The 25,704-nt window shown below is 36.2% G+C and overlaps 2 protein-coding genes and 1 non-coding gene across 3 annotated transcripts; all 3 read left to right on the top strand.

Moving 5' to 3' along the window:
- Window positions 1-5,759: 5,759 nt before the first annotated feature.
- On the top strand, window positions 5,760-7,673 carry LOC126370087 (uncharacterized). Its single transcript, XM_050014806.1, has 2 exons — window positions 5,760-5,848; window positions 6,410-7,673. The coding sequence occupies exons 1-2, from the start codon at window positions 5,845-5,847 to the stop codon at window positions 7,597-7,599; spliced, it is 1,194 nt and encodes a 397-aa protein (XP_049870763.1). The 5' UTR covers window positions 5,760-5,844; the 3' UTR covers window positions 7,600-7,673.
- Window positions 7,674-10,078: 2,405 nt separating this feature from the next.
- Window positions 10,079-19,765, top strand: LOC126370393 (nuclear ubiquitous casein and cyclin-dependent kinase substrate 1-like). Its single transcript, XM_050015231.1, has 7 exons — window positions 10,079-10,219; window positions 13,149-13,200; window positions 13,283-13,357; window positions 13,701-13,864; window positions 14,688-14,778; window positions 15,166-15,228; window positions 19,618-19,765. The coding sequence occupies exons 1-7, from the start codon at window positions 10,079-10,081 to the stop codon at window positions 19,653-19,655; spliced, it is 624 nt and encodes a 207-aa protein (XP_049871188.1). The 3' UTR covers window positions 19,656-19,765.
- Trnac-gca (transfer RNA cysteine (anticodon GCA)) lies at window positions 10,551-10,622 on the top strand. Its single transcript has one exon. It is a non-coding gene; the product is annotated as a tRNA-Cys (tRNA).
- Window positions 19,766-25,704: the final 5,939 nt, after the last annotated feature.

The raw sequence follows: 25,704 nt of genomic DNA, 5'->3' as shown, positions 1-25,704 counted from the left end.
TTTATTAATAGCCGATTACACTAAGGTTTTCTGTTTAGCTTTGCTGTTATAAGGAAGAATCTCCTTGCATTATAGTCGATATTAGGTTTCTTGCTCTGCAGGTGCACAAGCGCGGAGATCAGTGCGTCGTAAAGTTTACATACGAGTGGAGTGCAAAGTTGAAGTATGAAAGTATTGGCTCATACTTCTATGGCTCGCGTTTCCCGCTCACGTTAATAATTTCATCCGGTAGCCGGTTGTAAACTATCGGACCCATAACCTTTATCGTCTTTCTACATTTAACAAACGTGTTTTGTATGGGTCTCAAGTCAATCTACTTACTTATTAATAATTTTATTCATCCAATTATATGAAACCAGTTGATATTTACTATCTTGCTGTAAAACGATATTATGCTTGGTAATCAATAGCCACGTTTCAAAACTGCTCAATCAATTTTATATTGTATGAATAGGTACGAGTATTCTATCGTACTTACTCGCCTACCAATAAATGTAGCGTAGCCTTTTAGCGAACAATCGATCACTGAATGGTTGTTGGCTAGATTTTACGAGTTCAACTATTCTTTTTTTAAATAAAGTGCTCTGACTTGATATATGTTTTTCAAGTACATCTTAGAATTTCGTTATTGTACATAATAAGTATGGACACTAAAGCACGAAATGCAGTGAACAGCATTGATGAATTAGTTTTACAATAGATTGTAAAGAAAGTTCTTAGAAGCTAGTAGTATACACTGGAATTCGGTATAACTCGCCTACAATAAATATGAAGTCAAGAAGTTCAAAAATACGAATTCTATGGATAGAATAGGTAGAATAGGATTATAATAAATACTTATTAAAATACATACTTACGTATTTTTAAATTCGTCTCTGGCTGTATAATGTAAAACACACGCAACTACGTAGGTACGTGTACCTAGTTCCCCTGAACAAACACACTCGCAACTCGTTTTACTCTATAATTTGGAGTCATTATAGAATGCTTGCAAACCACTGTTTTATAGGCAAGCCGCGTTTTCACCCCATGAACTATGAATGAAGCAATAACCCGAGATTCGCGTAGATTGAAAAATGGGCGCGCCCGAGGAAAACGTGAAAAATTCAAAGAAATGCGACCCAAGTGTAAAATGAAGCTATATATACGCCCACCTTGACTCACTTAGAGCGTACTTACAAGTATGGAGTTGAGAGTATGAAAGTTCTAGAGTTAATTTCATCGTAATAGTACCTATCGCAGAGTTTAATTCAGATTAATTATGTCGTAGATTATTACACAAACTTGTATACTTACTTACCGGGATTTATTTTTAATAAGGGTCACGACTACACTCCTAAACTCCCAACTATCCTACTGTAGGTACCTACTTGAATATACTCAATGAAATATTGTTACAAAACATAAGAAACTCTTTGAGAGAGCCATAAAAATCGTAAGATATCTTGCAGGCAATTGTAGAAAAAGGACTGTGCCATCTTCTTCTATCGTGTGGGTTGTGAAGTGGATCACTAACCCCATCAACCTTAGTGTCAGGGTTACTATTGAGCCGGCAAAGGCCCCTGACATGGCTCATGTAACGATTACTAACTGTGCCATTGCGCCATACGATTAAATTCATTTTTGATACGAAGTCCTAAGATGGATATATGTGATCAGCCCATCAACTAGGCGCCTTCGAATCAAAAGTGGCTGCATGTCAACCACCAATCGGAGTAGAGGGAGGTACATTCATCGCAAGATGAACTAAATACCCCCGCTTCGCCGAGCTTTCTGTTAGACCAACAGATTGGTGTGGTTAACCGTATCGCCGTGTATAATGAACTGCAACCACAAGGTGTCTTCTGATTACCTACGGCTCTTAGGTACCTACCTAATGTTACAAAATAACGTTAAAAGTAAATAGCCTATATACGTCCCACTACTGGGCACAGGCCTCCCCTCAACCAGAGGGATATGGAGCATACCACCACGCTGCACCACTGCGAGTTGATGGAGGTATTTTTACGGCTAATAGCCGGGACCAACAGCTTAACGTGCCCTCCAAAGCACGAAATCAACTTATATTTAAGTCCTTACCAAACAAAGAACACTCTCTCACGTCTCACAAAGTGATTTTGACAATGTCCCCAATGGGAATCGAACCCGGACTTCCAGATCGTGATCACTAACCACTAGATCACAGCTGTTGTTACAAAATTTATGAAAACAATAATTTTATATCTATCTAAACATCGCTCTGTCTGAGAAAACAAGAAACCTAACCTAACCGTTTAACCCATTTCTACAGGTTTTTTCCGACCGCGTACAAAAACAGTGCTACGAGCATCCTGGAACTACAGCGGCGAAGTGGCGTGATGCAACGCTTGTCATTGACGGATGCGACTGCAGCGTGATCGTTACGGACGTTCCGTCAATAGCCTGTCTTTAACGAGCTCAGGCGGCACTCCATTTACCAACCTACCACCATCTACCACCTACACTTTAAGCACGGTCTGACGTCACTCTCGGGAATTTTCGACCAGCCCGTTTTTTAGTGGGGACGCTCCGGTCATAGAATAAAGAAACTTACCTGCAGAACGGTAACTCCCCGCACCAATTCGTAACGGGGACCAGATTAGATTTACCTCACCCCTCCGGGTCTTACTTCAGTCTAAATAGCCGTAAGCCGCTAGGAATAAAGGAGAACGCCCAAATTGTACTGTATTCATGTTGTCATTGCCTGATTGTTGAAATTTAGAAGTATGTAAGATTTGATTTGATTTGAGAACGCGCGCGTGCTGTTGGTGTCGCTCGCACATACGCGGTAAGAATGTGGTTTTTGTATGGAGTGTCCGAATTGTGTCCCGGTAGCGCGTTCTATGGACGCTTTTTTATATAACTAAAGTGAGAATTATTTGATAAGACTCACAATTACACATTACGGTCATGAGCAATATCATGTACCCACTTTAGAACCCTGTCGCACTATCATATTTGACATTTAATGAGACTTATGGATTAATTTGTCAAAAAAGTTAATATGACATGGTTTCAAAGTGTATACATATTAGTACTCGTGACTGTACACAAACTCAATCAATCAATAATACTTTATTTTACAACGACATATACAAATGACATAAACATACGAATAAAAACATAAGCACAATAGGCGGCCTTATTACAAACACTTATTATTTACTTATTATTTTACAAACTCCTGTCAGTAATCCTAATGATATGACACTAGTAAGTTCACAAGTGTTCAGATATCTTGCAACCGTTGGTATTCGCGTCCTAAACTGAAAGCGATGAACAGGTAGTAACAAAATTACCACCCTATAATTGGCAGAAAAGTCGTAGAAATCACATAAAATTACCTACTACTGCTGCTCTACTGAGACCCCTGGTAATGGGTTTATGAAGAAATTATTATTTCAAGCTTTCGTAGGTTTAAAGAGACCTTTAGGTAACATAAACAGCATACATACGTCCCACTCCTGGTCACAGGCCTCCTCAATCAACCGGAGGGGGTATGGAGCATACTCCACCACGCTGCTGCTATAAAAGAAACTAAAAATAAAACATTGTTCTGTTTTTCATGTACACTAGTCTCACTTTCTTATCGATTAAATAATATCGCCGGCTAGACAGAGCACCCAGTTTATGGTTAATCAACGCGGTACTTGCAGACGTATGAGTCATCACAAAGACGCTATAACATCGCGCTAGACTCTAGAAAATTCTTCATTATTCCGAAGAATGATATTCGACACATTCAAAAAGGCAACGGTTGAAAAAGTGTTTTGAACTGCAATAGCAAAGCGCAATTATTCGTCGAGAGCGCAACCCACAATTACCTCCGCGGGGCTCTGAACAATACAGTGACTCTGCACTGCGATGCGCCTCGGTTCGCGTCACCATGTTACATTATGCAATAATACCAGCCCACACAACATATGCCCGAGGGAGAATTATTCGCACAACTTTTTTGCAGTGTCATCCATTTTTTACAAACCCCCCAGAATACTAATGCTGCTCATGATACTATATTATACAACGAGCATTATAAATGAAATTATTGCACTCGCGCGCCAGGTAACACTGATAATAAAATTGTCAATTACGTGCAAATTTTGTTACGAATATTAATGTGTGGGGCGGGAAACCCCTGCCCGCAATTTTGTATGTAAAAGTCGAGTGTCATTCTCTTATGTTTTTAGACAAAGAACGTTTAAAACCGCTCTCGCTTCCCAAGCTCGCGCCTTATCTTCCGTAGCAGACACGTCCCCACCCGTTAAACAGAACGTAACACCTACAAAGAAGAAAAAACTTCCACACAATTTTGCCCTCGGCGGCGCGTTTGGAAACAAACACAATTTTTCTAGTGTCCGAGCATAAAGATTTCTCCGAGCCGGTGATGTAAGTTTGACCCGCTCTGTCGTGCTCGTATGTAAGGAATGTTTAAAAATTTAAAGTGGAGTTCCCGTCGACATACATCGCGGGGCTTCCCGATAAACATCCCCGGGCGTCAAGCCGCCCCGCTGGTTTGTTTACGTTCTACGGGCGACTACGTGATGTACTATGGTCGACTGCGGGAACACGGCTTCACTATAACACAGAATAACTGCCCCAGCGAACGTCGCTTCCTATACGGAGCTAGAAAAATTGCACTTGGAAAATTTCTTGCGTGTCTTATGTACGTACCTACCTACACTGAAATATAAAAAGCACAGCTACGTGGTCTTATAAATGAAGAAATGTACTCTTTAGTAAGTTAGTAGTACGTCTGGACCCAACATTGCCCAGCTTACCTTTCAAAAAAGTAAGTGCTGCGTAATTTCCTTAATTACGCTTCAGCGTAACAAGCAATTTAAAAACTAAGAAATCCGCAAGAGCTTTAATTAAAGTTGATCAAAGCCAAACGCAGAGGTGAGGACTATTTACTTAGTCGCTAAACTCACTGAAAAAGTATTTAATATCTCGTGGTTCGGTTCTAATTTAAAAATCCTAATGCAAGTACCATCTTGAAAGGTAAAATTAAATTACGTGTTTACACTACTTACAGGTATTTAATAATAGTTAACCATAATGTAATACCTACCAGCCTTATTAAAATCACTTTCTTTGACACAGACAGAATAAACAATAATAGATACCAGAGCTAAATCATCTTTCATTAACCTAAGCGAACTTCTAGGTAACTACTAAATCTAAGAAATTAATTATGAAAGTACCCATATTCTTTATATTTTAAAGAGACTGTTTACAATGCGATACCCTTAAACCGCTAAATAACAAGTTCAACGGCTTTTGTACGGTTAATATTGGATACAATCATTCCATTTATTTTATTATTTAAAATTAAAAATGGTTAGATTTCGAATTTCTTTTTAGATTTTAATTGACGGGAAAACATCTTAGCTCAAAAAATTGGTACCTACAACGCCATCTGGTAGGCTTTAAAGGAATTAAGTGATATCTAAGTTGAGAAGACGACAGCAATTTGTCTCTTTCACTCGTGCAGATGCGGATCCGTTCCGTTCCACGCTACTGTTTGATTTGAAATATTTTTTAACCAAGTTATGATGTTAGTAAGCATTTTGTTCTTGCCGATTCAGTTTTACTAATTAAAATAGTTGTAGTTAATAAATAAAATAGTCAATTTTATTAAAAGTTTTCCTAATGCTTAAAAAAGTGTTAGATTTAAATCACAGAAATGTTCTATAAGGAACATAATATTCGTACAACAGAACGTATTTATTATCAAGCTGACACTACTGCTGAATCCTGGTTTTGTTTTGTTTTAATATTGTGTGTTAATAATCGTCAGTTCTCGTAAAGTGGTTGTTTCTAAAAATTATGGGTATGTTTTAAACTTAAATTTGTATCATTTAATGTGTATTTTTTCGGACTACTGTGAAATATGAACGCATTAACTACTGTAACCTAAAAAAAACAATAATCGTTTAAAGCTTTTTGAAATTTTACATTTTATTGATCATTATCGGCAGAAGTAAAGAGAAAAGTCCGCTCCCAAACAGTATCTATCTTTATTAATCGAGGTTCTTGAATTAAGAATAATACTTTTATTTAGGTACTTACATAGATGAAGTACCTAACTGAAGTTAAAGAAATTCGATCAACCAATGTTTATTTTTTGTATTGTAAAGCTGTCGACAGTTAAGTGTCAGATACGTAAGGGAATCTTTATAGTAGGTACATACAGTTTTGTAAAACTAGGAAGTAGGTAGGTACCTCAGTATATACCTAGGGACGCGGGCTCTCAAAAAGCAATAAATTTATATAACATGTTATTTTTATTATGTCTAAAATTATTCTTCATTGATTAAGTTTCATATATATTATTTCTACAAACACGTACAATGTCAACATACTAATTTGTATAATATAATTTCTGGTATAGACCCCAAAATGGACACCGAAGATGATTTAACTACATCTATTAGTGCAGATGAAAAAAAAATCATCCCTGATAACCTAAACGAAATGCTTGCTGTTGAGGAAATACAATTAACGGCACATGAACAAAAAGAAGATAACGCGCTACCTACGACTATTCTGATCCCATCTCGAGAGACAAATATCGAAGATTTTGACCTATCGTGCCGCATATCACTACTTAAAATTATGAAAACATTCTATACTGTAAAAGGGGCACCAAGTTATGAAGACATTTATGAAGAATTAAAAAAACAGATACAACTGACACTAGATTTACCAACAGCAGAACAAACATTAAAGACACTTGGATACTCTTATATAAAAACGAAAACAAATCCCGGGAACATTCTTATGGAAGATCCAAAGTTCACGTTTGATAGATTCCACTATGCAAAGAAAATATTAAAGTTTAGATCTATGGGCAAGCATATTTACTACTTGGATGAAAGAATTATAGAGAGCGGCAATTATATCAAAATACCGAGCATTGATGTAACATTCCCTGCCACACGGAAAACCGTATTTATTCATGTAGTTTCACAAGATGGCTATATCAGTGGTATGTTCTTCTATTACGACTCAAATTGTTACAAAAAGTGGCTTCTGCATATACTTTTGCCGGTCATGAAACCCTCCAGTGTGGTCGTAATGAATAATGCTCTACACGGGACTGTAACTGCAACACCGATATCTAGATATCACACAAAGAATGAAATGCTGCAATGGCTTAAAGAAAGAAATATCCCATGCAATTCCAATTTGCATAAAGCAGAGCTTTACGATTTAATTGAAAGATGTCCGACGGTACTAGAACACCAAGGTATTGACAATCTTTTTAGAGCACATGACATTGAAGTCCTACGATTAACAGATCAATTGCGTGTTCTATCGCTGACTACTCATTTTTGGAAAAATATAAACAATGAAATAAAACAAGATCCAGACGTAATACATAAGGAGCAGGAAGATCTGCAAGACTATATATATAGCAAAATTAAATCTTTTCCGCAGGTTAAGTGGTTCAGTTATTCTAAGATTATAGAATCAGCGGAAAAAACATTTTCAGAGCTTGACACTGAAATTGAAAATTTGTTGGATAAATATGAAATAGACAAGGAATACATATCTTCGTTGCCAAGTATTCCCAAGTAACATCGCAAACAACAAAAAAATCATTCCACGGTATGATAAAGTATAAAATTGAATAAATTGATATAAAAATACAATTTCATTTAATTTACCTAGTATTACAAAATATAAATGATACTTTTTACTGCTGGGCAAAGGTTTCCCCTTGCTCTTTGGTACTCCGGTCAGTCCCTCCGGGTAAGCGTTAAAGTAGTCACGCCACCTGTTTCGGGGTCTACCACGACGCCTATTACCCATCTTGAGGCGCCGAACGTCCGGTCTAATCCTATTTATAGCTGGTGGTTTTTCTCGCTACCACATCAGCGTTTCTAGTGTTACTTCCGGATAAAGCATATGTGGTCAGGTTCTTTATTTGTAAAAATACTAGATAATTCATCGAACCTTAGAAAGAAGCATATTGTGTGACGCAGAAGTGGGTGAGTTTATAACAAACAACAATCTTAGATGAACATTGAAGAAGGTCATAATATTAATAACATCTGTGGATACGCAAAAGTTACGTATTAAATGTTTTAATTTTTGAATAAGATTTATGAAGTAATCGGAATTTTTACGTCGTCTGGTTCAGTGGTTTTTATTCCAGAGGCTTTGAGTGGATTTGTGAGCTGTATGCGTCCACGAGCGCTATGAAATCCTTCTCGAGCTGAGTTCGAGAGATAGTGCATTTTACCTAACCGCTCCCACTTTTCAGGCGCAGCATAACAATCGTTTTATACGTAAATCTTGTATGCAAAATGTAGTAGGTAATATTTAAAAAAATACTCGGTAGATATTAAATCTACTTTAACATTATACCAAACGATTTCTTTACATATTTGCAAGACACGTACGTTTTAGACAGAAATACATACATACATAAACTCACGCCTATTTGCCACCGGGGTAAGCAGAGACTATGGAATTCCATTTTCTTCGATTCTGACACACTTCTCTTGCTTCCCCCAAATTCATCAATCATTAATCATAACATAGACACAAACAGACAGACTAGTAAAATATTTAATTATTTATAAAAGCTGAAAACTACAAAAAACATCTACTTACAGCTGCCCATACAATAACATTCATCATCAACATTAACAACCTTGCAAACAACATTTAATTAATAGGTACAATATTTAAATTTCAGTAGTACACAATGTTTTTTCCAACCAATTTGATCATTGGTTAATTAAACCTATATTGAACAATTTGTACTTTTATTTACGTAGTAGAGCCGACAGTTTGCCAGTGTGGTTAATTGTTACAAAACGTGCATTGTAAATAGTGCGTGATAGTAACTCGTCAATGTTGTTGTAAAATATATATAGGGTGTGTGACACCGTACCAAATACTGAATAGGATGATTCAGCTCATAATTCTGAGTTAATGTTAAGTGTAAATTTTCCATCGAAAAAATATGGAATTGAAAATAATTTAAACAATCAGTAAAAAGATAACAATAAACAAAATTTTAATCCACCACAGGGTTCGTCAGTACCATCATTCTTTAAAAAAAATGGAAAGCATATTGAAATTATACATAATAAAATCCGCACAAGCTTCGTCAAAATACAAAAACAAAACCACAACAAGCTTCGTCCAAAACTACCTACTCTAAAAGCCCACACCGGACCGCCTCCGGCTCCAAAAAAAAAAACAAAAGAATAAATAATTTTACGCTCATCTGTCTCATTATTCGGTACGGTGTCACTAACAACACCCTATATAAAACAGGTCAGTTTGTGTTCTTCACTTAAGCGGTAGATTAAATTCATTAAAAAAATATTTATTCAGTGTATCGACGAGGCCAAACTTCCATAGACGTCTCTTTTAGATTCAAATCAGACAATAGAGCTTCTAGTTCTCAACGTTTCAACCCTCATTCTGTGCTATTCAGTAAACAACATATGCGATGGGACAACAACGACACACTGCACTCTTCTCATTACTTCTTTTATACACAAGGATTTTGCTACCTTTTTCTTGACATAGTAGATATTCTTCGAATACCTATTTACTTAGTTTCCAATCAACGACCTCCGTGATCCAGTGGTTGAGCGTTGTTCTCACGATCGGAAGGCCCCGAGTTCGAATGCCGGTGGGGACGTATCACACACTTTGTGATCCCTAGTTTGGTTAGGACATTACAGGCTGATTATCTGATTGTCCGAAAGTAAGACGATCCGTGTTTCGGAAGGCACGTTAAGTCGTTGGTCCCGGTTAAGTACTACTTACTGATGTAAGTACGTAGTCATTACATGAGTCATGTCAGAAGCCTGGCGGCTCAATAGTAATCCGGAGACCAGGGTGATGGGGTTGGTATTCCACCTCACAACCCACAAGATAAGAAGAAGAAGAAGAGTTTCCAATGTATCATCAATAGATCTACGACGTCATGGCTCAATGAACAGAGAATATCGCAGGTACCAACTTTAAAAATTATCATAATCAAAATATTTCCAATAAACATTCTCTTATCAGTTAGTCGTCTAGTTAAACTATGTATTCATTCTGGAGAGCACTGGTCATATCATTAGTTTCCAACAAGAGTAGCGTCTCAGAAGTCAAGATCCATTTTAAAATCCAAGAACCAGTTAAGAAACAACATTTTTTGGCAATTTTACTTCTGTACCTAGAAATTGTACGCTTATATTCAGACTTCATAATGCCGGCTGTAAACCAAGTTATCACGTAGCGAGAAGTGACAACGCAGATTTTATTCCACCACTTACGAGCACTGGCATGCATGCGCCCTACATTCTGCAATACAATTATTAACGTGTAATAAAATTCATGAACCGTATCACAATGAAGTAGAATTTATTTTAAAGTGCATACAATTTAATTGAAAGAAAATATGACACGTACCTACCTATGTTTACAACTTCTGTTTTCTCTTCCGCGACGTGACACGTTAGTGTTACGTCATTGATTAGTTGGAAATAATTACTATTTTAACGTGTATTGTCAACGGGGATATAGCTCAGTGGTAGAGCAATCGACTGCAGATCGATAGGTCCCCGGTTCAAGTCCGGGTGTCCCCTAAATTATATTTTTGTAAATTTATTACGAGAAAATTTTATGGTTTTGGCAATCGCAAGATATTGTGGTTAGGTACGTCAAATCTTACACGAGTTTGCCATGGAAAACTTTTGCCAACAAAGTCTTTGAAAGACATTCATAAAGGGAAGTTTATGAGCTATGGAAGTCATGCGATAGTTTCGTTTTGGTCGGTCACGCGAGGGGTGTACTAAAATACCTCCCATTTGTCACCTGGGCCGTACAAACTGCTCTTGCAGAGTATAATCTGTTATTATTCTACTGAGTAATTTATTTGCATCGTGTCTTCATTACATACAGTAGGTAAGGACCTATACCTCCCGACTATAAATATAGCCAGAAAGTAATCAATCACACACAGTATGTATACATAATTAACACCCAAAAATGTGAAACCCAAAGTATTTTCTACGGAAATATCACAGAACAGAAAATGTCATCTTCTTTTAGTACTTACCTAACTTTAAAAAAAAACTTATTTACTTAGTATATAAAAAAGTATACTTAGCTACTAGCGCGAATTTGGCTAACAGATACATTTAGAATTCCGTTCAAATCTTTTGTACCGTTTCGAAAACTTATTTACGTACTTATCTATTTACATATATTTGCATCTCTACAACAATCGTTTGTACTGTAAGTAGATGATTTGATTATGGCGGATAAAATAGAATACAGTGGTACGAAGGGGACACTTTCGCAGGCAAACAACAGACGAAAATTAGTTTCTATACTGAAATGCCAACATTTTATAATCCTTTTATCCAATAAGCCTCGGAGCCAATTTCGAATAAAGAGTGAGCATTTAAAGCCGAAGGTAAAAACACGTCCCCGCGCTAACGTTAAGCCACGTACTTTTCATGTAAATTTTAAGCTGTCGGTTTTTGCTAGCATTTGGACAATCTGGATCGTTGAGACAATATTTGCGAAATTGCGGTCAAACCTGACAGTTATTGGTCGAATGCATTAGGAAATAATTGTGAAGAGTTTCGTTCTTGGAATACTAGCGCAGCGCAGCGGCCCGTCTCGGCTTCCCACGGATGGACATTACATACATACATACATACATAAACTCACGCCCGTAATCCCAAATGGGGTGGGCAGAGCCACAAGTAATCAAAGACAACTTGCAGCCACTGTTGATACGAAGTCCTAAGATGGATACACGACGGACGGACATTACTTTTTAAACATTTTGAAATAATAAAGCATGTGTTACTCAGTGATAATGTATTGATCTAATGGTGAAATACATATATTTTTTTAATCGGTCCAGTAGTTTCCGAGTTTATTCGTTACAAACATAAAAAAAATAAAAAATCTTTACTCTTTGTAGTATTAGTGTAGATATGGAAAAGCCATAACACTAATCAAACATTATTCTTGGAAATGAGTCTAAACGAGTATTGTTTTAGTATCCTGCTTCTATACCTTATAACCATAATTGTGCCCTAATGTAATTCAATGTTGAGTAAATATATTCATTTGCATCAATCTACACGGTTCTAAAACGAAACCTATCTACTTATTCCTTTAAATATTGCATTATCAAATCAGAACTTATTCGTATAAAGACCTAATTATATAGATAATCATTATACTTTGTCATTGCTACATAATGTTATAATGTTAAGATATATTTTCCAAATCCAGTATGCATATAAAAAGACCGCGTATTAAAAAATAAATTACGCGCATTAATATTCTAACTTCGCTAATAATACTTTGCGCGGAAATTCTCGGCGCTAACCATTTCACATAAAGAGGTTGTTCAACAGAAAAAGTTAGCAAATTTGTCTCGCCCGCGGCACACATTATCTCCGCTCATATTGCGTTATGTATAATGGATATGATTTTACACAATCCCTCCTGGAAGGGAATGCTCTTAACTTTTTTGAGACGATATTAATTTAAGTGTATTAAGGAAATATTTAAGATAAACCAAGTACGGCGAATGAGCATACTTGGGTACTAAATCGAGATTCCTAGCACACATCATAATTTAGTTTAACTTTCAACGACCGGGTGCTGGATTTATTCTATTCATTTTTCTCGGAGAGTCGGCAAATCCCTCTGCTCGCAGCTGAATCTCTGCCTGCAGTCGTTATACTGCACTCTCCGGAGTTGAGGATTTCCCTAGCTTCAGACGTTGAGTCGCCAAGTTTAAACAATTTGTATTACTGATAACCGGTCTTAAAGCGATACGAAATTCTGAACCATCTACCTGACTATTATCTATCATTATTATATCCGGTATTTTAAGTTTTTACACCAAAGGCCATAAAACAAATTAAAACGTGCCGACGATAAAGCCCATTGTTTATATTACTTAAAATTAAAATCATAGCGCGTCGACGCTTATTACATTTCCGTTTTGAAATATGCCCACTAGTCCATCATGATTATGCCAGGCTGCCACATTTTAAGACCATGTTATTTCCTTACGGTAAGCTATTCTGCTTATTTATTGTATAGCATTGTGGATAATAACGAACTTATTTATCTTCTAGGTTTTAGTAGTCACCGTGCTCGCATATCCAGTCCCAGAGGACGACAAAACTTGTATGTAATATGTAGTTTTTTTACCGTTTCTACTTTCATAACGAATACATAATTGATTCGTTTCTTGCTTATAATATTTCAGTCAATTTGAAGATAGGTTTTGATTTAACACATGGGGAAAATGGCGCACCGTCACTGAGAATACGAGACTTTGAAGGTAACTAAATAAAGTTAAGCATAGGTTTATTTCGGGAACACGTACCAACCTATTATTTATTTAGTATATGTATGTAGTTAGGATCGATGTAATAAAACAATCTTAACCCTAATGTCAAGGTAAGATCGATCTATATTCTGTGGTTCTACTACATCAACTTTTGACCATAACATATATCGCAAGACCCTTTTTCTAAAGATCATTTGTTACTACTTATTGGCTACTTTAATAAATTAGTTATCTCCTTTTAGAATTACATATTTAAACTTAGAAATATTAGCACCTTTATAAAAATATGATTTCAAAGTCGAATCACAATAGGTAAAAAATAAGGAGATTTCAGAATCACGAGAATACAATCCAAGGGCAGGAGATGACAAAAAGAAAGGGGGAGATAGTAAAGATAAATCTGGTCCGCACGCCAAACCTTCTGTAAGAGCTGATTCGGGAAGTGAAAGTGGTGACAACAAGGAAGAAAATGAAAGTCCTAAAGCCGCAGACAAAAAGGTCAGTAAAGTAATTGAATAACTTCATATTAGGCAATTTCTGAAGAAAAACAGCAATGCTAAATAACTATTTAGGTTTCCTGAACTGTTGAAATAATTGCAACCGTCCATTAAAAAATAAACCATCGAAAATGAAATAATTATTGGCGAAAATGTGATCACCACGAAAGTTTTTGTTAGGCATTTCGTACTCTAACCCTCTATTACTTTTACCTAGATACCTTATAGAAAGTCACGATGCATTATCTGACGTAGCAAGCTTACTTCTTACAAATCTTGTAATAAATATGTACGTAGGTACTTCAATAGCCCAATAAAATACAGTAAACAAAAGTCAAAAGTGCAGTCTGCAATGACAGTTGATGAACACATACATACATACATACATAAACTCACGCCCGTAATCCCTAATGGGGTGGGCAGAGCCACAAGTAATCAAAGACAACTTGCAGCCACTGTTGATACGAAGTCCAAAGATGGATATGATGAACCTTATGGTGATAAGGGATCAGCCTATCGCCCATAACATTAGTCCATCATGTTAGAGGACACAATCCCTCTGTCGGTTTTTACGACATGCCCGGGAAGAGAAGCAGCTGAACGTGTTCTATGTTTTTTATATGCTCCCAGAACAGCATAGAAGCAAATTAGAAGCATAGAAGATTGATGAACACAATTTGAATCATTCTGTTCGTATTCTCATTTCTTTATATTAATACATTGGCATGTATATAATATGTGTTCAACCACATCGTTACGTTCTGTACACGAACCAGACTCATAAAAGTAAGAAAAAAAAGGAAGTTAAAAGCGGTCATCAACAGGCTTCGAGTGAGGAGTCCAAGTCTGCTGAATCCAAGTCTCCGCCACCTAAGGCCAGTGGAGGGTCTGATGACGACGTTGACGACGAAGACGGTAATTATACATTTTTAAATTATTCATTTTGATTCATAGTCCACTAAGCTACAGTCTAAAATTTTGTATTGACATTTAACTTGTGTACGTATTATCTTTATAGAATGTGTATAATTATTACTTACATAAACGCCGAGCTAAGAATATCGACATATCACCAATATAATTACCTAATGTAGTATTATGATAAAGGGGGTTATGTATATGCTTTAACCTGCATATGAAAACCTTTCGTTTTACTATTATTAGTTACAAATTGGCCCGGACATCCATCTAGACCTCGTAAAAAGCAGAGAAACGATATGTAACTACAAATTATTACTATTGGCTGTCATTGGTGTGCGATTGCCAAAATCCTCTTTCATATGACATTCAAATAATTTTCAGATTCCGATGTAGACACCAAGCACAGTACCAGAGGCCTTGGAGCTGCTGAATACGAACCCGAAGGTAAATATACAATACAGTCACATTTCAAAACCACTGAATCATGTTTTTTTCTAATATCCACTCCAGTAGGGAATCTGTGTCCCACTGCAGGGCTAAGCCTCTCTTCTTTTCTTCTACTCCTTTTTGAAAACGCAAATTCGATTTTAATCCTCAATCGAATTGATTGAGAATTAACAACACGAAAGTCCCCTGGATGTCGATGAATTAAATGAGAAGTCATAAATTCATAATAAATAAGCCTGTGCGCACTGCGAAGCGTCGACTCTACTACGTAACAGCTGATATTGTGTACATCTTTTTGGTATCCTGCACATGGTCAAATATATCAACTTTTTGAAATGATCATTCATCGATCGCTGTTCTCTGGTCTATCTTGACACTGATATCTATGGTAGATATAAAGGCCAGTCATTTAAGGTGTAAGTACTTTCGCTTTCAGAAAAAAGTCCTAAGTTACATGCTCAGGCTGATGACGACGGTAAGTACAAATTCATAATAAGTGAGGTATTAATTCATGTTCAATTATGTCTTGTAAATGATGAAGATTCTTACGTTATTGACGAAGGTCTTCAAGTAATGTTTGCAATATAAAATTCCTTAAAAATATTCACGCCATTGGTGCATCGATCTATACCTATATAAAAAATGTTATAAGAGTTATTATTGTGTTAATAGAGCGTCGTCGTCGCAGTAAAAGGTCTGTGAGAATTTCACCTCTGAAAAGGAAAAGTGAGTAATTTAATGGTTACCATTGTTTTATTAATTGTAGCCTGATAAACAATTTATAAGTACACCAAACCATTCACCCTTTACCAAGGACCTTCCCACCAAGCAGAAAGCTTCTCATCAAGTTGTTGAGCATATCTAGATGTAGTGGCACAAAACTTCGCTACCGGTTCGGAAGGTCTTTGAAATTCTTTATTGATCAAGATTGTATCAATTAAGGTTCAGCAGCAAAATTATGAAAACTAATGTCTTTAAGTAATTATGTCCCAAGACCTTCCAGCCCTTGCGGCACGGCAATAGTGCCGTGCGTGTCGCGAACTATATCGAGGGCTTTGATCAATCGCCGTACGACGTCTATCAACGTAGATAGCAATTCGCGGCGTTTGTTGGTCATATTTCGCCCCGCGCGCAACGCGATTACGCTGCAGATTCGAATTTGCACTTCGTCATACTTACTCGAGGTATATTAGTACTAATATCAAAAGTAATTTCAAAATCAAGAAGTACCTACATATTTTTTTTTACAGGTAAAAAAGCAATGTTGTTAAGGAAAATGATGCGCGCGATTTGAAATTCAAAATCAATTTGAAATTAAAAAAAAATATTCTTTAAAACGATACTTCGTGTTTTATTTCCTTTTTTTAAACTCAGTGTGTAGGATTTTTTCAATCCCGACTCCTTTTGTTCCACTTTCATCTGAAATTAATGAATTATTCAAGTCTGAGATTCGCACTTCGTTCAATTTTAACTTTTACTCGTTTTATTTGATTAGGCTCAAGCTTCTTTTTCTGTGATTTCGAGATACTTATTGATTTTTGGGCGCTGTTTTCGATTGAGCCCCCATATAAATAATGTATGACGAAACTCGCGCCCCTTTTTTGCTGGTTGGTGAGACATTCATACTGGTGCAGATGCTTTAGTAATATGTAGGTACTATAAACTGTAATAAACGAATGATAGCATGCCCAATTATCTAATAGTTCCTTTCCTACCTGCGTTAAAAAAGAGAAAATCGATCTACTTTCGCATTTAGATTTCTGGATTCATCCAGATACACGCAACAAGCTGGAGAATGCTCATCGTTTATGTTGATTTTTTTTTTTGCAATGTGTAGGGCCCATCAACCATTAAACGAACCCTAGGTACTTTAGAATCCTAAATTCTGTGGTTAATAATAGAATACATCTCAAACAGGAACAATTCCTTAACAGAGTTATTATATTCATGGAACGTTCCAACGACAGAATGTTGCATGTAATCTAGCTCCGCCGGGGTCGGCGGAAGGGCGGGAGAGTTCACCGCAAGATATTGCCAAGAGCTTGCAAAATTACACTATTAACCCGAATATATCGCACTCTGCACCCAGTTCAATGGCTATCCTGAAAGTTTCAAGCCGATTTATTATAACATTAGATGCAATTATTAACAAAGTCTGCAAGACTTCCTGCGCGTCTGAAGCTCAATAAATTACAATTTTAACTGCAGAACTAAAATAAGATAATCTAACTAGATTTCCGATATTCAGTACCAAATTCGAGAGCTCTTAATTCCTTCCGATATTAACATTATGCAAACTAAATTAACTGGTTCTGCAAGCAGTTCGGATTGAGGATTAGAATACGAGGAAGTTCGGTGACGCGTCATGAATCAAATAGGTTATGAGGAGAGCTCGTTTATGCGATTACGGGTGAGTCGCCGCGTAAAATGGGAAAGAAAACAGATTAATATTCCGTTTGTATAAAAGCTGGTTTTGTTCGTTGATGCCTAGGGAGTTAATTAGCATACCTCGGCACTGTTTTCCCGGAGTCCGCGCACTAAAGGCAGCATGGGGATGCTGTTTTCCGGTTCGCCGCGCGCCGCAGAATCGACGTCTGTTTCTCCCAGGGCGAATTAAAAGGTGCAATTTAAACAGATTCCTTTCGCCGTCCGACTTACTCAGATTGCGGGTAATCGCCCTCCTTTCTTTAAACAATCGTTTAGTTAATTCGAGTGCTTCGTAGGAAACCGCGCAACACGAATAAACGTAAAATTCACTGTACAAGGAACGAGCGAACTAGTTATAACAGATTCTCAGTATCATTAGTAGGTACTTAGGTACAGCCTTTTAGGGACATAGATAGATACTACTATCTATCTACCTACGTACCTTCTTCTTCTATCGTGTGGTTTGTGAGGTGGATTACCAACATCATCAACCATGGCTATTGAACCGCCAAAGGCCCCTGACATGGCTTATGTAACGACTAGTAACCAGGACCAACAGCTTAACGTGCCTTCCGAAGCACGGGTCACCTTGCGTTCGGACAATCACGGGATCAACATGTAATGTCCTAAGCAAACTAGGGATCACAACGTGATTTTTGTGATATGTCCCCACCAGGATTTGAACCCGGGACCTCGGAATCGTGAGCCCAATGCTCAAACCACTGGACCACGGAGGCCGTCTAGAAGAAGAAGTAGGTACCTAGGCTTCCTCCAATGCAGTCCATGTATCTCGCTTGTGTTTCTTCCCTATTGTCGCAATATGTCCGTACCTATTGAGGAGAGTTTATTGAAAATAGAACATAAAGACAAATAGATTACACACAAGACAGACAAACGGTTTAGCTTATTTCTAAGACATCTCCAGCAGACCGGAAAAGAGACAAGTAGGCTTTATATTAAATGTCACATTAATTAGGATGTTAGTTGTTGACAATTGCAACATATAAAAATACCTTTAAAAAAAAGGTTAAAAAAATATGAATTCTTTACTTTTTAATTAATTTTATATTCATGGATCTATCTACACACAATTTAACATGGTCCTTCGAGCCAGATGCTTGACACCGTAACGAAAACTTTCGAGGGAAGATTCAGACCATGATTTTCGTCGCAAAATTCATGTGCTTTTGTGTTTTTTTTTTTTTTAATTGTTCGTTATGATCAGAATTCGTTACGATATAACATCCTGTATTAAATATTATTATTTTGTATTTTTTTCAAAATACCTAACTACGAATAAACCTAAGTGGTGACAAATCCTCTAGAGAATCAGGTGAACCTAACAGTAACTGTCTCACTCCCTAAACAGATAATCACATCTCAAAGTACGAATTAATTTAAGCACCGAAGCGCATAGGTACCTTGAGCTTGAAACTCCGGCTCTCAAAACTTATAATTGAATCACGAATCCTTAATTGAATAGTAACAGTCAAAGTCCAGATGAATAAGGAATTATCCTACAGGAAAGATATGCACGGTAACAGAGACAGACTTATGGTAAGTACGGGTGTTAGGTAGGTAGGTATACATCTTATTACCTAAGTATTATTTCTTACTACTAATTCAGATACCAATCTTATTTGTAATAATATAAGTACTCATTTGTGTTTCTAACAAAAAAACATCGATAGAATAGATTAATTGTTTTAGGTCAAATGTACTTAGTTTAATCTTTTTTTACGTAATTTGCCGCAAATGTCTTAAGTAGGTACTTGGCGGGATCAATGGGAAACGCTGAAGGCTCTCACCCGTTACAAAATTTAAAACAAACGGCCTGAGGGCTGTTGGGCGCGAACCTCGTATCAGGGCGTCGTCTAAATGTCACAATAATACAAACAATAGAATCAATAATGTCTGTTTCTTCGGAAGTTAATAAACGTGATTCAGTAATCATTTCAGGTACTTACAAGCAACAAGGAGCAAATAACAGGAGCTAGCAATTTGGACGTCGAAGATAGCCTCTCTGCTCAAAGACAACTTTCCTCGATACTTTTATAAGCTCATTGCATCTCTGGAAAGTTCGGAAAACTTCCGCCAACTACCACGCCATAATTAAAGTTGCTTCCACTTGAATGCGCCTGATGTATGCTATCAAGAAATATATTTTTTAATATAAGTAGAAAGTGCACAGCACAAAATAACACAGTGTCGTGTATTGTGTAAGCTGTTTTAGTATATTGTAATATTTAAACTCATAATTAATAAACCAGTAGAAATTAATTACATACTTACTTAAAAAAACCGGCCAAGTGCGAATCGGAATCGCGCAGGAATAGTTCCGTACCATTCACTAGTTAAACAACAGTAGGTATTGATATCGAGCCAGAAAATGCGTTTGTTTTTTTGTTTGCCCCCTTAAAAGTTTATTTTATTTTGTTTATAGTACTTAGTTGTTATAGCGGCAATAAAAACATAATTTGGAATAAACTGTTTCGCCATCGCTGATTTTGGGATGCAGCCTAGTGACAGACGGACGGACGGACAGCGGAGTCTTAGAACTAGGGTCCGGTTTTTTAGCCTTTGGCTACGGAACCCTAAAAATATAGGGTAAAAGTCACAGTACATGCGTATTAATATAATAACTGTGAGCCAATATTTAGGTCAGACCAACCCCTCGAATGTGTTAGAATATTCAGGATTAAATTGTACTGTATTTATGTGTTTTGTCTAATTGTTGAATTTTTAGTTCTGTGCAATAAAGTATATTTGATTTGATTTGATTCTAATTTAGGGGAGTTTTTATTTTATAATTTCACGGCTTTTTTTAAAGTTTTATGGGTCTACCTATCGTTCTTTTTCCACAATTTTTTTGCATATACCCTAAGTACCTACTCCTTTTCTCTTCCGAGGGTATTATTTTCGTGATTAATGTTAATTTAATACATTTATCTAAATATATTATTCCAGCTAAACAACTCACTACAAACTCAGTTCCCTAATTTAATGAAGGAATAAAGAAGTTAGAACTGAGAAGTGACTGAAGTAAAGATTTCATGTTTGAATAATTCATGTTTTAATTTAATTTGGGGCGGTTTTTTTGGAACTTCCCGCAACTTAACGTTTAGACAGAATTTATTATAGATAAGTAGGGACATCCAAGGAAAGTTTGCAGCTGGATATTTAAATCTAAATTATTTCGTTTATGACTACGATTCTTCTTCTTCCCCTTGTGGTTTGTGAGTGTGAGTTCAATGAACGACCTCACCAATCTTGGTGTCAGGATCATTGCGTGGCTACATTTGCAAACTGACGTAAGTATCTGCAATATTTTGATAAAATAATGTGTCTTATTGACTATTAGTAAAAGGTGCAAAACAGAGTTGCCAAAAATTACAGATACGTGAGCGACATCAGCGTGGCATGTCATGCTGCTATTGTATTCTTCTATCGTGTAGGTTGTGAGGTGGATTACCAACCCCCTCAACCCTGGTCAGGGTTATTATTGAGCTGCCATAGGCCCCTAACATTACTCATGTAACGACTACGTACCTACTTACATCAGTAAGTAACAACCGGGACAACCGGCTTAACGTGCCTTCCGAAGCACGGATCATCACATCAATCACAAAGTGATTTAAATAGATAATTATTTTTATTTGCTATTGTAATAACTAAGGCACATTTTGTTAGCAAAATGTTGCAGATACGTCAGAAATCAGAATCATTTATTCAACGTAATTATCATGGATAAACTTGTTGAAGGTCAATATAACATTTTTGAATTTACATCATTTCGCAAGGTGTTATGGCTGAGGAGAAGAAATGAGAAGAAACTGCAACAGCAACACATCCTTTTAAAACCAATGAGGGTATACATAACAAGTTATTTAATATCTAGAGGAACACATTCAATACAAGACATCAGTTTGCAAAATCAGCCACGCAATGGGCCAAACATGGTTCATGTAACAACTATGGAACCGTTTGTAACTCCTATACCTATACTATAGTTATAAGTACTTATATACAATAATAAAGAATTATTGGTTGATTGTTTAACTACTTACACATTTAAGTATTTCACAAATAAAGCCAAAGAAGTTCAGTAAAAGTAGTCGGGACCAATGTACTTGCCGTCCAAAGCATGGAACCATCTTACTCTTCGAACAATAAACTAGGTATACCTACTTAGGTAACTTAATTTAGCCTGCAAACAAAAAAAATGGACGGTATCGTTAAGTGATTTCGATATCCCCATGGGGCATCATATCTGGACTTCCTGGACTAGAATTAATTGAGATACTATTAATTAAGAAATATTATACGAAACACAAACTTCACAGTAGTTATTGAAACAAGTCAACATCAGAAGTTGTATAACTAAGTATCTACTTGGTATCCTACCAATTCAGAAGTTCCTACAACTGAAATCGATAGGTATTTATGAAGTATTTTATTATTAACTATGTTAATTTCATCAAAATTAATACCGTCTACATACTCGTATACTAGCGCGTAGCAAGAACATTACTAAGTCTAAAAATAAGTATCTACCTACAGCTCAACTTTTCCGTCAATCGATAGGTATTTATTCTTTCTACTATTACTTGATAATGTTTCGATCTTATAAAAGAAATAGAGTTAGATATAACAGCGTAGCAACGGCCACGGGCATATACAGGGTGTTAGTGACATCGTAACGAATACTGAGGGGGATGATTCAGACCATGATTCTGAGTTCATATCAAGTGGAATTTTCCGTCGCAAAATTCATGATTTTTTTTTTAATTATTTACAATTCTATACTTTTGCGATGGAAAATTCCACTTGATATTAACTCAGAATAATCAGCTGAATCATCCCCCTCAGTATTCGTTACGATGTCACTTACACCCCGCGCAAGTACATACTGTAGCCATACAAGTAGGTATGGGTGTTAGTGACACCGTAACGAATACTGAGGGGGATGATTCAGACCATGATTCTGAGTTGAAATGAAGTGGAATTTTCAGTCGGAAAATTCATGAAAATTTTTGTTTTTTTTAAGTTATTTTCTGTTCCATACTTTTGCGACGGAAAATTCCACTTGATATCATCTCAGAATCATGGTCCCAATCATCCCTCAAAGTTTTCGTTACGATGTTACTAACACCCTGTATAAAATATCTACCAGTACGAGTACTATGTGTATAACCTTTTTTGAAACCATGTCACATTAACATTTTTGACAAATTAAACCGGAAGTCTCATTAAATGTCAAATATGATAGTGACAGGGTTCTAAAGTGGGTACATGATATTGCTCATGACTGTACCTAGGTACCTACTTAACTTGAAGAATTTTGAAAATGCCTTCATTCTGACTAGGTATAAATTTTGAAAACACTCAGATAAATGTAAGTTAAACATGTTTATTTATGTCACCCATTAGTTAAACGCCCTACGGGCCAGCTGAAAATATTCAATGTAGGAAAGTACTTATCAACTATATTATCATAATTGTATTGTACCTACTCAGGTCAGAGGTTAATTTTAAATTCCTACTAACACTTTCGCGGACAGTAAGTCACAGGCGTTGGGCACTAAATTTTTGTATGAAAATTTTAAGACTGCTATAACATCTTCATCCTATTATTAATAATTTAGAGTTGGGCATGTGACGTAACCTTCTTTGAAATTCGACTGTTTTAGCATTTCTGTCCTACAATATGCCACTTCTTCCTTATGTTATGACAGCATATACTATAGCAGTCGGCTGTTATGGAATTTCTGCCCTACAATGTACACAAAAATACTTTACGCTGGACAGGAATTGTATGGCACATCCGATTCATCTGTCGCTTCATCAAATAGCTTCAACAGTTTTTCTTGTTGAGTAACGTTGACTATTTTAGGACCTAGTTTTTTGTTTTTTTTGCGGCATCTGCAAAAGATATCCATCGTTTACTCACTAGTTTGAATGAAATACCTACTCAACTACACATGATAAATCTCACTATATTACTTCATTTTTATCATAAAACTAGCTTACTAAACGGTAATTGCAACCTTTACTGTACAAATAACAAGTGATTAGTATAAAAACTACATCGTTTACTGACTAGTTCCAATAAAATACCTACACACCCACACAGGACAAATCTCACGATATTACTTCATTTTCATCATAAAACTAGCTTACTAAATGGTAATTGCAACCTTTACTGTATAAATAACTAGTGATTAGTATAAAAAACAGGATATTATACTTTACATCGATCAAAATATCTCGTCAATATTCGGCCGGCTCGCGCAAAATCGATCACATAACATGTGTGTACTCTCCGGCGCAGTAGCCGAGCGACTGAAGGAACGCGTCAAACAAACACAGACGCTATGCAATCTGCGTCAGTGTGCGTGAGAAAGGGGGGTCGGCGGGGAGACATTTTTTCTATGTGTGCAAAAACGTTCTAGTAGGACAGTATTCGCGATAATATTGAGTATAATGTGACACTAAACTTGCAGCTTCTTGAAAATATACGAGGAATACGAATGCAATAGCTCCTCTGTCCAAAATAAGGAAGTAAAATTGGAATGCTTAAGAATGCCCGTCACTGCGAGTAGTGCAAACACGAATTCCTATGCATACTCGTCCGCGAAAGTGCTAAGTAAAAAAAAAAAACAAAAAAATAAAAGAAGGACTTACATTAACCAAATTGGAGATATTGTTAGAAAAGGTTTAATACGATTTACTCTGAACCGGCGTGCGTGTATGAAGCGATTGATGAATGTGGAAGAAGCAAGAGGAGTGTGTCAGGATCGAAGCAAATGCAATTCTATAGTCTCTGCTTATCCCGGTGGGAAATAGACGTGAGTTTATGTAAGTATGTATGTACACGGTAAAATAGGTATATAGGCCTCTTGTCCGTAAAATAGGTATATTATATAGGCCTCTTGTCCATTACGACTATTATAAGATATTATTTATATCACTAGGTAAGTTAGACTTTCTCTGTTATAAGGAAGGAGGTCTTATCATTATAATTTATGTTATACCTACCTAACATACTCGTACTCACGCCTGCAATCCTTTAATGTTACAACTTCCAGCCACTTTGGATACTAAGTTCTAAGATGGATATTATAATATTTATGAACCGTCATATTAAAAAGGACACATTGCCTATGCATAAGAAGATACGTTAAGAGATTTCCTGTTTTTATTCGCTTCAAATCCAAAATGTGCCTATTTATATTTATTCTCTTTGGTGATTATCTTAAACACGATTAATTATTTGTATTTTTTAATAACTAGGCTGAACAGACATACCTATTTATCATGTCCATTATTTTTTAAGAAGAAAAACTGTCAAATACCGGTGTTGCAAGATGTTAACTTTTCTATCAACTGTGTTAATGAGGGATTTTCCAGGCTATGTTCCCCAGACAAAATTTAGATTGCCCTATATGGATTTAACCATTATTATTACCTATTTTTTCATTGCTCAGGTATATATTTTTTAAATAATATAACGGGAGAGGCATACATACAGTGCAGAATGTTGTCACCTATATGGCTTCTCTTTATTTTAATTAATATAATAATGGGTAGAAACTGTATTGTGACTGGGTGTAGACGGTGTAGTAACAAGGGTCATCATTTATACCCAAAAACACAGATAAAAGATGCATGTCTGTCAACCATGAAATTAGAAGGTTAAATGAAAGCAACATTGTACAAAGCCATCTATATTTATTTTGGGAAACGTAGCTTGGAAAGTCCCTCATGGCAATAAAGTTCTTAGAGCAAATAATTTATTTTAATATTTAATAATGATCGTCCATGCTGTTTATTAATTCAGTATTGATTTTGTGTGTAACCATTTGTGGACGTAATTAGGCAATAACTTGATAAGTCGGTCATGGTCAAATCAAATGCTATTTATTTCACGCTGACAGTTTACCGAATTTATCTTTTGATACCAACAACAAAGTCAAAAAGTCTATTATTTGTGAATTTCTTGAAGTATGGAAATGGTAACATTGTGAAAACAAAATGTCAATGTCA

The sequence above is a fragment of the Pectinophora gossypiella genome, chromosome 10, assembly GCF_024362695.1.
Source record: "Pectinophora gossypiella chromosome 10, ilPecGoss1.1, whole genome shotgun sequence".
In the NCBI taxonomy this organism is placed as follows: Eukaryota; Metazoa; Arthropoda; class Insecta; order Lepidoptera; family Gelechiidae; genus Pectinophora; species Pectinophora gossypiella.
This window is presented reverse-complemented; position numbering and strand designations above follow the sequence as displayed.

Coding starts and splice junctions, on each gene's coding strand:
- LOC126370393 (XM_050015231.1), top strand. CDS start 10,079: ATGTATTCATTCTGGAGAGCACTGGTCATATCATTAGTTTCCAACAAG. Junction 13,201..13,282: donor CCCAGAGGACGACAAAACTT/GTATGTAATATG, acceptor ATAATATTTCAG/TCAATTTGAAGATAGGTTTT. Junction 14,779..15,165: donor CGACGTTGACGACGAAGACG/GTAATTATACAT, acceptor AATAATTTTCAG/ATTCCGATGTAGACACCAAG.